Below are 18,226 nucleotides of genomic sequence, written 5' to 3'. Positions count from 1 at the left end.
ATAAAGCTTACCCTTCTTGACACAAGCCATGCTCGCCGAAGGATCCCAGGGAAACAGGCCATGTGGTAGTAGAATACTTCTACAATTTCCACTTGATCGATTTTGAAATTTGATTTTTTAGTTTTTTAAAAATTTTGATTTCCTGTCAAAATTTATTACTCACTTATATATTTACTTATTTACTAATGTTTCTTTCTATCGGTAGAGTTTCTTACAGTTACTCGTTATTGTTAGACTCTTAATAATTAGGGTGGATATACGCCCACATATGACTCTGACTTCAAACCAACAGTGCTTTTTTTTCTCAATACAAAGTTGAGGGAAATAGTTGATTTCATTTTTAATTTAGCGATTAAAGAGGCAGTTGAAACTATCAATGATAGTATCACTGCAATAATATAACTAATCCGCAGCTAAACTATTTATATGAAAACTGACATCTAGCACGCTTAGTTTTTCCCCTTCCAAGAAGAGCACTTCGATGTAGATATGGCACAAATTTTGATCGGATAATTGTCATGATGCGATAATTAAAAAAAAATGATTAAAACGAACATGAAATGAATCATTTTGTGACCTGCGGATAGCGGGGCGGAAAAACATCTAACCCTTAACACCCTTATATCAGTATGCATACTCTCCATACTGTTCTCTAAATATTTCCTAAGGCGCTGACAAGGAGAATTTGTTTGTCAATCAAGAGAATATTTAGTTGGTGATAATTTCCTTTATTCTCATAACCTTATTGTGTGATACTGTTGGGAGATATTATATGCTAGTCACTCTCAGGGGTTAAAGGGTAAAAACAATAATCCTGGCAGGTGGGCTGCAATTGCAGAAACCATGCCAAAAAAAAGCCTAAAAAACCTCTGCCTCTTAGATACTAGTCAGGCCGCTATTACCTAGCGAGTTACGAAGCTAAATGTTAGCCGCCAGCTGTTGTTAGGAACATCTCAGCCTACTTCCATTTTCTGACCGCACGACACCCTTGATTTAGCCCTCAAGAAATAAATACCATGGGATATCCAAAAATTTTTATTTTGGTTTGACTGCTTGGAAAAATGAGCATATATAACTTAATTGTTTCATGTACAAGTATCGGAGAATTAGAGAAGTTTAACATGGCACAAAACTAGGCACACCAAATTCAAATTGGAAGTCTTTTAAGTTGACCAAATTACAAATTCGTCGCCAAGTCTCCACCGTGATGTTTCAACGAGCCCGCAATCTTCTCTACTGACTCATTCACGGATAGAGACTTAGTTACGCAACCCAGGACTGTTCTCTGAGCAATTCTCAATCGAGTGTCGAAAAAATCCCGAATTACGCCAGCTTTGCCTCAAAGCGATGAGTGATTTGTTAACAAATTAAGCGCAAATCTCTCAACCAATCAGAAACAGAACCAAAACAAATCGTGCCTTTTCGTTTTCCCGCGCTTAAAATTGTTAAAAGAATTTTCCTTTACGTTCCATTGGTTCCTTTTGATGCTGTCCATTGTTCTGATTGGCCGTCGAGATTCCTTTCATTGAAGAGAATTTTAAGACACTCAATCGGAAAGCGCTCTCATTCTTAAAAATCTAATTTTACGGGTCGAGTATCACCATGCAAGTCTTGAAACGAGCCTCCAGTCTACAAATGAGTGGAAAGTGAAGCTACAATACCCCAAAACACCTAATACTTAATTGTTTACGTTTCATTTGCGAAAGATAGCAGTACTTCATTAAATACCTCATACGCTGTTAAATAAGCAATCATAAATAGCGGCCAATATGCAATTTTATCTACAATTAACGAGCGAGCTCTCGAGTAAATTAATTTTAGTCAAGTAGTTTAGGTTGTATCTAAAGAGAATTTTAAAGCTACATGTAAGAGATCACATCTATCATTAGATTTAATTTCGAGTCTTACGCAAGCTGTTCAACTAAAGAATAACGTTACAGGCACCAAGCATGTTTGAATGATTCGGTTTAGAGTGCTCACGTGATTAAATTCGCAAATCAGGATTGAATATTTCAAGATCCCCTTAAAACTCTCCCAACACGGAGGGGTGTGTGATCTCCTTGCTTTTCCTTCCGGTACAAGACCTTAAAAAATAAATTCGTTGTTTTCAAGTTTAAATTTAACGACATCTTATCTCCAACGAAGGACAATACATGTTTAAAGTATGAATGAATTTGAAAAACGACTGTGTTAGTATAAAGTGCTGTATCGCTGTAATTAGATCGATTCAGGCACAGATCGTATGAAAATCCTATCAGACAAATGCCTTGCAATATGCTATTCACTTGCTTCAAATCGTTTAAATAAAGCTAACATTTATAGCTTTTTTGTAATGAACCTAGAACCATTTAACAATGTTTGCCAAAATACATTTTTTTCGGCGCCGAAAAAGTGGATACTTAGCTCACACAAAATGCCTCATAATATAGCATAACGTCCTTGAAAAACAAAACATCAAAAATACCCCAAAAAAATATACTCAGAAAGGAATTTTTTAAAATACGAAAGCGAATCCCCTGCACCTTTGAAGAAGATCATTTGAATGACTTCACACTCATTAACTTTTCATGCTGCATGAACATACACGCGAGCACAGGAATCTTATACCTTGTTCACACAATAGCGTAAACATGTTTTGAAGCTTTTTTGTCGAATAAGATTTAAATTTGTTTCCTACATAAAAGCTTCTTCACCCGAAGTTTGTTGTCTTCAAATTTAGCGAATTCAAAATACAAGTTAGTGCCTACTAGAATCCTATGGAAAATTCAGTTTTTTAGTTCTGTTTCTGATTATCACTCAGGTAAACCAGGTTTAATTAAACGTGTTTTGCTGGTGTTAATGGGTTATCAAAATCATTTTTTGAGGTCAGCTCTTAACTTCCTTCGTCGTCTCCAGCTGAACTACCAGAATTTTCTCGTGTTTATGAATACCAATGATATAAGCTCCTGTTTTGATTGATCAGTTCGTTAACGAAATTACTGATTTCGTAGCTTGTAAGACACTCGAGACAACTAGTGCTGTAAAAAAGGCTCGAGGGATTCACTTCCTTTTCGTTTTCTTCCAAGACTAGCTAACCACAAGCTCAAAATATTACTGGGATTAATGGGCCCGCCCATTAAGAGAAATAAGCACACAAGGCTGCTTTTATCGCAACTTGACACAATTTGTTTTCAATAGGCTGACTTGCTATGAAAGGTTTTCCGCTGATGATCTTGAACTTCTTACCCAGGAGATTGACCTTCAAAACCGCGGCTCAAAATGAAGATGGCGGAAACCATGGCCCCTTTATCAATATCGATAAAAGGACGAAATATCCAAAGCTTACAATTAATCTTTCATAGAAAGCGTGGGTTCTGTTTCCTTGGTCGCTTGGCACTGTGATCAGGAATGTCTTCCCAGTAACACAGATTAGCTGTCTCTGTGGCGGAGGACTGTAAAGTAAAACAAATTTCGAAAGACGGAATCAAAAATTGTCTTTGCAAGTCCAGCGGTTATGCATGGAATGAGTCCCCTGGACTAAAGTCAGTATCTGAGCAATAGCGCACCTACCCCTCCCCTAACCCAACATCAACCTTCAGTTGTTATCAGTTGACTGTTTTGGGTTGTTGTTCTCACCAAAACACTTCACCCAGACCTCTTCATATATTGACCATTGAAAAGAGATCCCCCCCCCCTCCCAAAAGTAGCGCCACTTGGATGTTCGCTTAAACTTACCAGTCGCTGTTGCACTTTAAGAGGAAGTTCTTCACTTGCTTTGTACACGTCCTCCCGGCGGACGCTTAACCACGAATCATCTTCGAATTCAACCTAATCCAAAACAAAATAGTTTCAAAATTTCTCGTGTTCCGTAGAGTGTTACGTAGAGTAACGCCCATAGTTACATTGTACGTTCTCTATTTTCGTGTTTTGTAGTACTGTGGTATTACTAAACCTTCAGTTAATGGGTGAAATGATGGGAAACATACAGACAGCCCGGGATTTCAGGGAAACCTGGAAAACGTCACGGCAAGGACGAGGCATCGCGGGTTTGATGAATTCTGTTAATCATGTATTTATTTGACTTATCAAAATTCATTGGTTACCGGATACCCAGAAGGCATTTCGAGATTGCTGCGTGCACTTTCGTCTTTTTTTGCCGACAACCTTTTCTCGTAACAGCTGTATACAGGAGTATAACTAATTCCGCAGGAACACGTGATCCTATTTGAGCAAATGAGGATAGCTTGGTAGAGTTAATTCCTTCCAGGGGGACCATTCTGCCGGTCCAAAGTTGCTTTATAAGTAAAGGATCCCCCTTTATCTAACCTTTCTTTGCATCTTAATCAGAAAAAAACATATTTGCGAATGTTGTGGACCTCTCATTGAGTCATGATAACTTACATACCTGGTATGTAACGCTTATTCTTCGGCCAGTGACTCTGGCTTTATACAGTCCACCGTCCTCGCTCCACCTGACTTGAACAACTCTTCCTACAGGAATATCCTCTTGTGTGCTGTCATGGCCCTACAATGAACAAAAAAAGCAACGTCATCAGTAAAAAAGTTGTGGTCATTCTTCTAAAAGAGCTCAACTATGGTCTGTGCAACATGGGAAAATTATCTTTATTATATGAGCACGTCATTTGCAATCTAACTATGGCCACTTATTTCCCTTCTTCTACCCACTTTGGTCTTTCTCTCTTTCGTCGCACATATTAAGCACTTCGATCAATGAGCAACATTTTAGCCTAAAAACACTTGAGCCTTAGAGGTCACTGACTTAAAAAACTTGGTTGGCCAGAAAATTCACCTAGTCGCGAGGTCGTTACTGTAGTGCGAGTCCTGCTTGATTCCTAAATTTTTTCGGGCTCACATTTACTTATCTCACTGAGTAGATCAACACTTCAGTACTGAGGCGCTCTAGACTTGCCTTTTTTAATTAGCCCACAAGTAGTGTTTCTGCATGTGATATCTAAATTATTATCATTTATGCCTCTTAAAGAGGAGTTTTTGGAATATCTTATTTAGCTATAACTATTTGCACATTTATTTTTTTTTTAACGATTTTAAACGATTTTTAGAGGCTCACTGATTTTGGTCTGCGCATTAAATCATATTTACAAGTATTTTCCGCTATATAAGTTATACCATCATTACTATTCTTATCAATTTTATTATTATTATCATTACTGTTATTTCTTCATTTACCACAAGCTTCTTACCACAATGTCAGTTGGAGGTAAATTATCGCAGTACGTCCCATCATCAAATGACACCACATAATACTCGTCAGTTGTCGTGTCCTGCACCACGCCCCTGTAATATCTGGGACAAATGGAGCAGACCCAAGTTAAGAGTCCATCAAGATACGCAGACTATCTAAACTAACTTGGTAAGTTAGTTAAAATTTACGAGTTGATTTAAGGCACATTACAAAGGTTTCCTTCTGCCTCCTTACAAGGAGGCTCTGTAAGAGTAGTGAGAAAAACAGAATGTATGGGAAAAAAAAAAAGAAACAATATTTGAACTGATCTAATTTACCTTCCATTTTTGTGCTTGGCTACAACGGATTCACCGAAATGAATAACAGAGAAGTCTCTCTGCTTTCCCTGAGAAAAAAAAGGGAAAAGATGAAGTTGTATAAGCTATCTTTTACCTTTCCTCCTAAAGAAGAATAAAATAATCGTTAGGCTCTTTGCGTTACCCCATGAATCACCTCAAAAACCTCTCGTTTGTCCTCAACCTAAAGAGTAGCATTATTTTCAGCTTCCAGAAAAATTACGTTCTTTTTTCGTTTCAACATCTTATCGCTCCGCGTTATGAACAGCGGATCACAGAGCCAAGTAAAAAGCAAATAGGGAATATCAAGGAAATTTGAAGTTTATGATCGGAATACGCTCTTAGTGGCAACAAGGCATTTGCACTACATAAAAGAATCTTACTTTAAATCTTGTTCTCAGATGTCTCTCGCAGTAGGTTTCCGTAGGTTGCGGCCAATCACTTGGCTCCAGCACGAACCCGGCCAAAACAAAGCACGTCACATGAAAGGATACTGCACACTTTCCCGCGCAACATTGTACGCATGCACCATTTTCCCTTCCGCTAGCCGTGGAACTTGATCGACAATAAAAACATTTCTAAAGAAACGCAAAAGAAGAGCATGACGCACTGAACCAGGTACCGTGGGACTGACTCGAAAGCAACATAACAGAAAAAGGAGGACAGCGTGACGCATATCATAATGTTAACAGGGTGAAACAAACATACATACATGCCAAAAAATCAGAACGCCACAATGAAAGAAGCAAGGCGTATAGAGATAAAGTTACCACAATATTATAATGAACGAAAAGGAAAAAACAAAAGTGCTCCACTTACAAGTTTTCTTCTTGCTGAAGTAATTTTATCGATGTTAACTCCTTCCCTAAGATTCACATCGACAAAGAACACTTCAGGTACAGCTACTGCACATCCTATATGAACCCATCTACAAGAAATGACACGAGAGAGTAGTTGTAAGTGATATTAGGGACCTTACGCGGTCAAGAATAAAAAAAAATGATTTTTTGTTTTTAGCAAGAATTTCGCAAATAGCAAGAATTTCTCAAATGGCTGGATGTGTTTACCATCTCTTGCGGCGTTACACCCCAACTTCAGTATAACACATGTGCACAGCGTTAAGTTCCAAAAATTTTAAAAATTTTCCGTCGGGGTTTCCGTTCTAAGACCACGTCAATTTTGGTGATTTCACGCTGTTTTTTCAAAACGTACGCGCTCAACTACGGTTCTGCTCACTAGTTCTTTTGTTTTGATCGTTCTAGGGATGTTTGCTCATTAGACACTTTGTGATCCGCACTTTAATGAATAAGAAGGAGTCCCTATGGAGAAGACTGACTCCGCATCGCAATGATAAGGAAGTTGTCGACCATAAACAAGACAAGTTATTATCCTCGGGAACGTTGAAAATACCTGCTGTCTGTTGTCCTCTTCAAAGCACCACCACCCAGTCTACATAACGAGCAATACTGTGGGGAAAAAAAAAACAAACAATCTCAAGAGAAATATGAAATAGCCTTTCGATATTGATGATATCAATAGCGAGTTGGCGTTCAAATCTAGTTTTCGTAACATTTTACAGACAGTATTGCACATTTAAAGGGTAGCAATGCGCACATCAAGGTACAAGGTCTTCACCTACTCACACTATTTTCAATGGCTGATTGATCGTCTTGTAGACATCTTTGACATTTCCACTGGCCATCACTTGGAGCATGACTTATACCATAACAACCTAACACAAAATCCAGTAAAAACTCTTCAAACTGATTTCAAACAGCTGGTTGTTTATGTTATGGTACCCTTTACCCAACAGGCTCTGCCCTGAAAACACATATTGTTGCAGCAAAAACACTCGTATGGTTTCAAACAACAACAACAGCTACTAATCTCAATTTACTTCAATCAACTTTACGTCGATGTATTACTCACTCAAAGTACCGGCGAGTGAATGTTCAGCGCAGTCTCACGAGCTCCTTTTAGAATTTGTGACCGACCTGTACTCTTGAAAGCATATGTATTTCCCCTTAAATCAACGAAACATTATAAGAACCCAGCTGTATTTCGCTAAGAACCATTTACATTCAGTTCGTGGGGGCCGCGAGACATGGCGGGAGTAAAGAACCTCGACCACAGGGCCACCACGTAACTCACCACGAAATAAAGTAAATAAAACTAACACTTCTCACAGAAAACTCTTTTTCGTCAAAACAAAAAATTCTTTTCCGTGATTCAGTTTTCTACTCACTTGCATGAACAAGTAATTTACATGATGCACATCGTAGCAGAGGACTTGCTGTATCTGTGGTGAACTTTTTGTCCAGCCAAGAGCTCATACTCTCAGGACTGGAGTCGTCTGACATGAAGCAAATCTCGGGTACTTTAGGGACAGACAGCTTTTCGGTCAAACCAGTAAGGTCTTCCGTTAAATTGGAAAGCGGTTTGTGGAGGTTTTCTCGTAGATGTACTAGCAGATTATGCTGAGAAATAAAACATAAGTGGGTAGTGAGTTTCAGTTGAGGAAAGAGCAGGAAGGTGTAGAAGCTGCATAGCAAAGCAAGGTAATGAAGCGTTTCAGAGAGAACATACGACTGACGCCTCGGACTAGCGTGGGGAAATGCAATTGCTTCGAGGCGCAGGAAATTTTAGACTAGTGTTTTTTGTTAGAAATACACATGGAAAATCATGCACACGGGTTTGAGAAGAGTGCGATCAATGACACGCTTGGGAAAGCAACAGATACAAAGGAGTATCACTCTTTCAAGTAAAAATACGAAATATTAACCCTGATCAGAGTATAACGCACGGATGTTTTCGACAAAAGACAACGCACGGCAGTCCAAACAATCGCCTCGTGTTGGTCTTAGCTTTGCGTCCCTAATCTTTTTCCCGAAAGAAACCTTTCTTACCTCTGATTTGGAGAAGAAGCTACAAACAGAACAATGAGGTTCCTGCTGTGAGAGAACGATGTTAAAAGCCTGTTCTATCTCAAAATTCGGCAGCTGGTGATGCCATAGCCCGTCAAGAATGCTAGACAGTATTTTATTGGATGTGCTAGTTTTTCCTTCTTGATCTTTGCGACCTGCAAGTTAAAAAAAATCGAGATTTTGACATAAAAGGGTCTTTCCTCCAAAGAAAGAAGCTTTTTGCCGGAGGGTTGGAATAAAATTATTCCGTTACCTCTCGGCAAATTCTACTTTACCCTCCCTAGCTTACTTTGAGGCACTTTTTCAAACTTTTACCAATTTTGGCCAGAAGATCATCAGCATTTTGTTACTAACATTAAGACACTTTACCCTTCAGGAGTGACTAGCATCTAATTTCTCCTTACAATATCGCCCCTGGATCAAACATGAAGGTCACGAGAGTAAAGGAAATGATCACCAACTACAGAAGCTTTTGATTGTTAGACAAAATCTCCTTGTCAGAACCTAAGGTTTTGTATACAGAACAGTATGGAGAAAATGCATATTGATGGTATAATAACTGCAGTAAGTTGCCTCATGGCAGGGATGTTTACTAACTAATATCTATTCAATATCTATCTAAGCCCATCGCTTCTCCTGGGGCATGGGCCGTCAAAAACAGTCCGCCAGAGATCTCTCTTCTGAGAAATTCTTTCTTATTGGCTCCATGAGTGGCCGCTCTTTCTGATGTCAGCCTCAAGGTCATGAAGCCAGGCATTCCATGGTCGCCCTCTTTTGCTCTTACCGTGGGGATTCCACAGAGGGCCCGTCTTAGGACATTTAATAGAGTGGTTTAGCAAGAGGAAGGGAATGTCAGTTGACAACGGCGCGCGTAGCAAAAATATTGATAAGAAACTGGGTCGAGAACGTCGCCCCGTCGTGTCTCAGAAGAGACTTAGCAGTCGTTGCAACGAACCGTCAACGTTGTATTTGTTCTTGAACATCCTAACCTCGGCTCTTTAAAGATCACTATCACCTTTGAATTTTCGGTTTCATAGACGACTTAAAGGACAACGAAATTACCTTCTTTGAGAGTGTAATAAGTGCAAACAGAGGATAGTTTACTACAAGTGAATTGTTAATATGAATCCACAAGGGCGATGAAACTTTGAAACTATTCCATTCCAGTTAAGTCTCGAATCTGCAGATTCATCTATCAAATTTTGAAGCCCACTAAATATGTTTTTTTCTATGATTTGCGTCGTTGTCAATCCGTTTAGTGATTCTACTCGTTTTTCCTTATAATTTTGTTAAGCATAATTTGGAATTGAAAATGTCGTCGTTTTTACCCTTGTTTACTAAATATTCTTCTCAATCATGACAGTACACCTCTCTTGAGCACCACCTTCTTATAGTTGCAGTGCATTTTGAACGGAGTTATCAGGAGTTATGGCGAAAACATGTAGAAATCAAGCGACCCAAAGACGGAGTTCTTTACGATCAGTTCCCGTTTAACCATGACGTCACCAAAGAAACGGTTAGACTGAGGAATAAGACTTGTTTTATTTTGTTTTTGTTTAATTTAATTTTTTTAACGAATAAAGTCGTTCAAGGCTGAATCAAATTAATAGATTTAAAAAGCCATGCCAAAATCAAGTTGATTGTCATTTTCTTTCGTAGCGAGAGCATGAATTTCTTTTCTTAGTTTTCACCGGCGCTGATCAAAAATTAAAGACATAAAAAAGTGCAAACCCGAGCTATTCTCAAATTTTTTTTTTATCTCTGACTTCAATTCACAGAACACTTTTTAATCACGGTTAAAACGACAATGACAGCAAATAACACTGGATAATACAGTAGGTAAGCTTTGTGTTGTTTCATTTTGATAAACTTCAACATGAAGCAAGTTTCATTTACTGATGAATTCACGATAAAATTAACAGCATCCCATTCTTAGAGTTTTTATACAGGGTTTAAGAAATGTATCAAAGAAAACCCCCTTACGTTGTTTAAAGCCTAGCTCAATTACGAAAAAAGGTAACTGAGCCTGAAATCTTGGATCGCTTGCTAACGAACGTATTTCCTTTCGGGAATCCAGAATTAACGTAGCGGTAAATTTTCACATGTACACCGAATAAAACAAAGAAAGGGGCCTGATTATCCTGGAAATGAGTTCTAAAATCATTCCAAACAGTATTATCTCGTTTATAAGTGCACAATTAACGCAAATCCTAGGCGTTTTGATCGCGACGGGAAAACCAGCGAAATGACGTCCTGAACATGATGGGGAGAGTGGCAACGCTAACAAGGGAAGTCGAAATAGAGTAGTGTCCAGATTAACCGCGCGCTCTCCTGTTCTGAAATGACGTTCCCGTCCTCTTGCAAAATCACTCTAATGTTGGTTTGCGCAAGGTGTGCCCTATTACTAACTAATAAATGGACCTCATTAGGTACGAACAAGTGAGGTGAAGGTGCACCTTTTCTTTTCTTGGTTTCTTCCATTTTATTTCTTCTCCCAGCACTGCTGGGGACAGTGAAGGATTTTGTAACCACGGGCTGTCTTTTAGATGCAGATTTTCGTCTCTCAAGAGACCCTCTAGGAGTTAATCAAAAACATATTTTAGCTGTTATTTCCTTCCAAAGAAATGAAATGCGCATTCAAAATAATACAGTAATGATTCTTTTTAATCTGTATGTATAGGGTCGAGGAGGCCTTCGAACTACTTTTATGAGGCATTCGATCGTACAATTGGAACGGGAAATTATTCTTTCAACAAATTTATCACGATTTTTCGGCGGGTTTCAACAATTTAACGAGTTTTTTTACGAGTTTTCTGTGATTTAGAGGCACTGGGGTTGAAATCCTCAAGGGGAATGTTGATTTTGATTTGTTCCGCATCAGCGATAAATGCTTATCGCCCTTCTTTAGAGCGCATTCCAAATTCATCGTAAAACTATAAGCAAATGAAAAAAGAAAAAAAACGGAAAATCAGAGAGAAGGAAGATATCGCAAGTACCCAATAAGAATTTTAAGTAAAAACAAGCAATCTTCGCGAAGGGCAGAAAAAAGCGAGAGATCTCCGGGCTAATTATCGAGCGAAGTAATGCAAACTAATTCAGGGTAATTTATCATTATCAACCGAGTTGATAACGTCAATTGGCCGCCTTAAAGGATTTCAAGCTGCCGTTTCGAGCATTAGCCCTTCGCTCTGACGAGGGGCTAGCGCTCGAAACGCAAGCTTTAAACTCTTTACGGTGGCCAATTTACGTTATCAACTCAGTTCATAATACTTAATTACCTTGCTATACCCTCCCGCTGAAACAGCACCCCAGTTTCTTTAAAAAGTTACCCCCTTTCTTCAAAACTAATTCAGTTGCTTTAGACAGGAAACGTTCTCTAAATACCTTGCTAGCGTTTCTTTCAACTTAGCAAGGGGCATGTCATCATCGACATCTATAAGAAGACCCTCTGACTTGATTTTTTCTTTCCCCGGCGCTCTATCTTTTTCGTTTTTCTTTTTCTCTTTCCCTTCCTCGTGTTGCTCTTCTTCCTCGTCATCCTCGCTGTCACTGCTGTCGTCATGTTTGGACTTCAGATACTCTTCCCACTTGTCTGGCTGGAAAATCAACAACAGCCTTTAATGTTAATACACTTTAATTCAAGTAATAATAATGTTCACAACGATGGCAATAAAAAGCGAAATTAAGCAATGGTGTTCCACAAGGTGGCCCTTCTTAACCACTGTTTCCAGGTCGAACCGGAATTTAGAATGTAGGATTTAGTGGAGGTAGGAAAACCAGAGGACGTGGAGAAAACCTCCGGTTACTATGGATTGCGCATCTTGTCAAACTTTAGTTTAATTTTTCAAGCCCTCCATTTCTAATATTTCCGTTTTCTCTTCATCCATGGTCAGCTTTGTCCCTACTTGCGTTTTTATTGTCTCTTCGAAAATTTTTTTAATTGTTTCTCTCTTAAAACTAATATTTCTTTTTCTCCCTCAAGTGGAGGGAATTTCGGCAACGATTACTCTAAATACTACAAGGCATTGTGTTGGTAATTTATTTTTACTTTGTTAAGCTAACTTACTTGAAATGTCTTAACGAAGACATCCATGCAAATCTTAACGGTGTCTTTTTTACACATACACTGAAAGAAATCAAATATAAGGTTACCAGTGCCAGAGAAACCAATTTGCAGCTCGATACAAAGTTAAAATCCCAGAAAGGGCATCCTCCAAAAAAAAAAAATTAACAAAGATTATCATCAGGAGTATTGAGGAAAGAATCACGGTATATCCCCACTTCTATGCTCTTTTTTGAGTTTTCATAACTCTGTCCTACTTACGAAAGTAAATACATAACATTAGAGTATTGTAAAAAGTCTACTACTCACAACTTGTGCTTTCTTTCCAAAATCAATCCATCTTTCAGACGCAAAATTCGTCGACTCAGCACAGTTAAAACCATTGTTAAAACCACAGTGATAGCCATAAGGAAAGGTGATCATAAATTCGCCAGCTTCTTGTGTTATCTGAAAACGAACAAGGTATTTCAGATTTCATTATAACATAGCTAGTAAATTTGTGTAATCAAATTCAATTGCGCGAGCGTGCTTCATATTCCTATTGTGCACACTCATGACATTAGCAAACAAGTCCCTCGAGAAAAAAAATTTCCATCGGGTTGAAAATGTTATAAAACAATTGGTTTTAATTGGTCAAGAAGCTAGAGTTGCTCTCGGCTACGCCTCGAGCAACTCTTACGCATCTTTCGTGCTCTCCGAACTTCCCGCGTGCTTCATATCTCGATGAACGCACGCTGACGTATGAACCAATTGTTAATTGAAAAATAGGTACATCTAAATAGAGGTGTGGATAATCACTTGCTTTCGAGTGCAATTTGGGATAACCAAATTACTAACTTATCTTAAATTGCATGATAAAAACAATTTGGCTATTTGTTAATAATATAAGAGCAAAAATTCAAGTCTGTTTTCCAAACTAGTTGTGTTTAGATCGGGTCATGGCTCACTGGTTTGGCCGTATGGCTTTGCATTGTTGTCGGAGTAGTTGGGCTCTTCCTTTAAGAACTTGCTTTGAGCTTTTAAAATCTGTTACGAATAATAGAGCATTTGTACTCTTTCTCTTATAGGTATCGTTCAATAGCAGTAACCATTACACGAAGGCTGTCAAGCTCGTAATCTTCCCCGTCATTCTTACGAAATGTTGTGAAAAATTCCGCAGCAATTTTGTTCAGGGCCTCCGTCCTAGCCACTTTTGGAAGCCCACGACTTCCAGACCTTAAGCCGGTTTATTGTGTTCTGTTAGGTGTTGTTTGTTACTAGCGTTCTCCTTCAAACTCTAGGTTAAAATGTTGTTTCTTTCTCCTACCTGTCGGCCATCTTTTTTTTTTTTTTTGACCACTCGAGACTTTCTCGTCAATGAATTCAATTTCAACTGTTTTTACCAAATCTCAACTTCTTGTACTGTTTAAGATTAATTAACGCGTTCTCAACCACTGCATATGCTGAATTTTTTGCACACACATTACTATGAAGAGAATACCTTGAAATTACTTCCAAACTTTGCTTTGCAAACAAAGTCCTAGGCGCTCAAAAGGTGGATATGTAATTGTTAAGATACCTTATCATATGGTATTGAAAACTTTCTAAGCACTTGGGGTGAGATAATAGTCATCTTGTGTCTAAGAAACTGGGAACAGCTTTGAAAGCTTCCGGGAAAGAAACCTGTGGAAAAAAAGTTGGAAAGCATAAAGATTGAAGGTTAAGGCTGGCTACAGTCTATATTTATTACTTATATGGGAAAGCGCAGAATCTAAAATCTTTGCAATTCTATCCATTACCCATTTCCAAACCTGCCGTTTGATAACTTTTCACCACGCCTTTTTCTCAAATTCGATACTGTCACGTGAGTCACGTCGATGTGTGACAGCAGCCTTATCACCTTACTATCGCGCTTCAGTTGTGCAGAAAAGACCACAGAGGATATCGAAGAGAATTTTGGTCCCGAAGTTTGACGGAAATTACTTTCCTTACATGCTCCAACTAGAAGAATTCCAAGGCGAATTTTGTCAAACGAACAAATGGTAGCCCAGAAATTAAACGGATGGGGGGGAAGAGGGCTTATGTTCGACATTTTTCGGCCGAAAGGACCAAATTTCCTCTCTCGTTACTTTTGCACCATACTGTAAAGGGTTCTATACAGCTTCGCAACTTAACTACGAGCACTCCAGTTTTTCCCCTCATTGCCAATTTTTTCTCTTCTTCTGGTGAGAAAGATCGGGTGGAAGTACGAGGAAAAGCAAACAGATAAGAAGAGTTATAATCAGGGATTTCAGTAACTTTTTCTGCCGATGGTGTAATAGGCAGCTGTGCCCAATAAAGAGGCCGTAATGCGAAATCTAAACACGTTTACTTACCTGCAGCAAGTCTTTCCAGGCGCTGGCCATGTTCAGGAGGGATTGCATACCTGAAAAATGTAGAAAAAATCAGACTAATGTTATTAATATTTACGGTGTGTTTGATTCCCTTCTTTCAATAACCCTTTTCACAGTAGCCACAATAACACCGCAAAAGCCTATTACTGAGGACATGTACAAAACATTTTCCCCAATAAGCCTTGATCATCATTTGTTAACAAACATTTCAGTAACTGAGTGAGTTCTCACCAAGTCTTTGGAGCTCCAAAATGTAAGTAGTTTATACTGTAGAGATCCATATCCTCAGTATGCCATGCAAATGTAGCTTTCCACATCCCAAAGTACAAATACGGGGTGTTTACTCCCTCAATATGGACTCCATATTGATTCTTGATCAAATCAAGAATTGTTCCTAATCTTCCTATGTTCCATTCTTTCACATCCTTGTCGTACACTGTGCCGGGAATATCAGCTGCGTAAACTGGGTTGTTGAATGTCACGTTTTTCCAGTATTTTCTTTCAATCTCATCTTGATCTCCCGTGGGAGGTCTGTGCCTGAAAACAAAGATACAATAGAGTTCAACAAGACTTAGAATGTAAAAGTACTTGTTGAGAGTGAAAAAACACTCAGCAGCTCCAGTGAGCTCCACTCATTTCCCCATTATGGGAGGTGTAGGGCACCCATGTTTCACTTAGTCAACGCCACCCTCTTTTCTGGAACCATATGAATTCCATTCAAGGTAACTCACTGATTCAGGAAAGATCACTGAGGGTGTTGAAATTATTCAAACACATCTAAACAATCGCGATGGAGTAATCTGACTTGGCAAACCCAGCTTTGAAGGGGGAAGGGGAAAGGGGAAAGGAATTAATCTCAACACATCCAGATTAAAAGTCGTTTACAAAGGCCAATCGTCAGACATGTTCCAAAACTAGACCCAGTATAGGTGACAGAGGAGTGAAAAATTAGTTTCTATCACTTCCTGACAAGCTGACAAAAAATTCCAGATCAAAATGACCTCGTTTTAAAGAGATTGTGTCCTCTTCTCAGCTCTTGTGCACCAACTCTACAAAACCTCATAAGTTCCAACATCATAAAACTTATTTCAAATGTGTCTCCTCACACCAACGTGTACCTTTCACTGTTGGCAAGTTTCTTGAATTCACTAAAAGACATTGCCTTCTTCTGTACATTGAACAGCTGGAACAGTCCTTTGAAATAAGCAAGACATAACATACACTACTCAGATGGTTCAGTGTAATTATCATATTCCTTAACAAATGAAGATTAATGTCAAGCAAAGTAGGAATACCTCTGACTGACAGAAACCTTTGTAACAGCAACAGATAAAAAATGATCTTTGGCACAGTTGTGCAAACTATTAATGGTGAATCCTTATGATGTAATAGACACATTTTTGAGTCCTTGGGCAAAACTGACCGTCTTGAAAATAAAATAATGGATTGCAAAAGTCAACCAAGTGGAAGAAAATGTAAAAACCTTCCACATGGTTGAAAATGCAATGAAAAATAAGAAATACCAGCTGTGAATTCAAGTTCAAAGGATTTTATTCATTCATTACTTAAAAACTTCTTGGACTGTTGCATATCCTTTGCTTTTTTCCATTCCTCTCTTGCAAGTTACTCTAATACTTTATGATTTCAATCCTGTACAAACCAAGCCAAACTACATGTAACTAAATGAGTAAAAAATTGTAAATCACAGGACATTCTTTATAAGCCTCAATAACTTGCTAGTTGCTCTCATATTTTGATCTGAGGTGTTTGAGTTGAAATTTTACCCAAGATGTCAAGTTCCAAGTGATGACATTGTATGGTGTACTTAAAGAAGGTTTAGAGCAAAGGAACTTTCACATTAGTCACAAAAATCAAAACAATCAATGGCAATTGGTGAGCTTTTTCTCAAATTTAAGAGGTACACATAAATCAAGCCCTGTGTGTACCATAATATCAAACCAAGTGAAATACAATGAATCCAAAACTGGAAAGCCATGTGACTACCTTAAGTTTAATTAAAGATATAATAATCTGTGAACCTTGTGAGGTCATAAAAGGTGACTCATGTTGACTAGGTGAAGATCATGGTGAAAAATTTTATGGTAGGTGGTTTTAGTGTCAAGTTTCCACACAAATTATTGCACATTCTTTGCCTGATCTAGTCTGCTGACTGAAGCAAATGGTGAGGTTGTGCAAGTAAATCAGTCCAGTTTACTCGCCAGCTAGCTCTTAAAAGCAGTCCTGGAAGGAGTGACCATTTTTCTCAGTATGGTGTTAAAAAAAGCATTGGTTTGATATTGTTGCCCTACAACTGTACAGAGAGACCACAGTAAAAATTTTATCAAACATCAGTTTCTTTTACAAGTAACACAGACAGAAACTAAGTACTTTATTCCAAGTACTTACAAAAAACTTGTGACATTGTTGATCCAAACAGTATACAGCAGCTATGTTGCCTACAAAACCAGGGCTCAACATAAAAGGCCAGTTATTTACTCAAGGTCTTACCCAAACAATGGTTTTACACAGTCTGTGGGCTTTCACTATAAGAGGGTTGATTTAATGAACTGAATGTCCACCCACTGTTAGCTTTTGACCGTCTTCACACAGTTCACAAAAATAAATGTTCAGATAAAAAGTTCAGCTAAATCAAGGATTGTTAAGGATGCAGTATTGTTAAAAAAAGACTAAACTTTGTTTGAATAACCTGCCCAAAGTCTCTACAGCTCAGTGGTAAAGCATCAGAGCACAGAATCTGAAAGTCTGAGTTTAAACTTCTCACAACTTTTTTTTTATGTCACGTTTGAGGCAACACAAAAAACCTCCTTTACAGATGCCCCCATCTTAATGTGATGGTTACTTAGAGACAAAGGACTCTTTGATCAGTAACTTCAGTCTTTTGTCTTTTACAAGGTTTAACAAAAGCCAAATGGAACTTTTTTCGGATGACATCACCTTCGCATCATTACACTGACATACAACCCTTCTCTGCTTTCATAAATATGGTAAAGAGTTAGAGGAAAGTAGCAAAAGGTTAATTGTCATGAGGAATGATTAAGCTAAAAATAATAAACAATACCTGAATTTTACAGATAGGCAAGGGAAGGTGAGATTTGAAGTTTTCCCTTTCAAATTTGTGAAGCATGAAATATGGTTTGAAGTACAAGTGACTTGTTTATTTTTCTAAAATTTGCGGGTGAAATAGGATTAGCCACTTAAAGATTGAATTTAGCGCTTGACTTCAAAGATGGCTTTTTCACTTTCTCCACGCTAGACCCTAAAATCTTCCAGTTCCTCTTTTACAGGTTTCTAATCAGTAAACCATCAAT

At 38.3% G+C, this 18,226-nt stretch overlaps 1 protein-coding gene and 1 long non-coding RNA gene across 2 annotated transcripts in view; one reads left to right on the top strand and one right to left on the bottom strand.

Moving 5' to 3' along the window:
- Positions 1 to 1,022: 1,022 nt before the first annotated feature.
- The window catches only part of LOC113674402 (lysine-specific demethylase 4A), an 18,839-nt gene continuing 1,635 nt past the window's right edge, over positions 1,023 to 18,226 (bottom strand). The window contains exons 3-21 of the mRNA XM_027190882.2: positions 16,016 to 16,091; positions 15,129 to 15,434; positions 14,880 to 14,929; positions 14,084 to 14,187; positions 12,835 to 12,972; positions 12,529 to 12,588; positions 11,847 to 12,058; positions 10,919 to 11,037; positions 8,445 to 8,617; positions 7,784 to 8,015; positions 7,182 to 7,270; positions 6,949 to 7,004; positions 6,358 to 6,466; positions 5,922 to 6,116; positions 5,521 to 5,588; positions 5,202 to 5,304; positions 4,385 to 4,504; positions 3,715 to 3,807; positions 1,023 to 3,431 (exon numbers count right to left, since the gene is read on the bottom strand). Of these exons, the coding sequence (XP_027046683.2) occupies positions 3,336 to 3,431; positions 3,715 to 3,807; positions 4,385 to 4,504; positions 5,202 to 5,304; positions 5,521 to 5,588; positions 5,922 to 6,116; positions 6,358 to 6,466; positions 6,949 to 7,004; positions 7,182 to 7,270; positions 7,784 to 8,015; positions 8,445 to 8,617; positions 10,919 to 11,037; positions 11,847 to 12,058; positions 12,529 to 12,588; positions 12,835 to 12,972; positions 14,084 to 14,187; positions 14,880 to 14,929; positions 15,129 to 15,434; positions 16,016 to 16,091 (2,399 nt within the window). The 3' untranslated portion in view covers positions 1,023 to 3,335. The remainder of the gene's footprint in view (positions 3,432 to 3,714; positions 3,808 to 4,384; positions 4,505 to 5,201; positions 5,305 to 5,520; positions 5,589 to 5,921; positions 6,117 to 6,357; positions 6,467 to 6,948; positions 7,005 to 7,181; positions 7,271 to 7,783; positions 8,016 to 8,444; positions 8,618 to 10,918; positions 11,038 to 11,846; positions 12,059 to 12,528; positions 12,589 to 12,834; positions 12,973 to 14,083; positions 14,188 to 14,879; positions 14,930 to 15,128; positions 15,435 to 16,015; positions 16,092 to 18,226) is intronic.
- Positions 6,360 to 7,029, top strand: LOC149037274 (uncharacterized). The gene is made up of 2 exons (XR_016181132.1): positions 6,360 to 6,494; positions 6,801 to 7,029. It is a non-coding gene; the product is annotated as an uncharacterized LOC149037274 (long non-coding RNA).

This window comes from Pocillopora damicornis, chromosome 11 (genome assembly GCF_964200805.1).
Source record: "Pocillopora damicornis chromosome 11, jaPocDami1.2, whole genome shotgun sequence".
Taxonomy (NCBI): domain Eukaryota; kingdom Metazoa; phylum Cnidaria; class Anthozoa; order Scleractinia; family Pocilloporidae; genus Pocillopora; species Pocillopora damicornis.
The sequence above is the reverse complement of the archived record's forward strand: the minus strand, read 5'-3'. Positions and strand labels throughout refer to the sequence as shown.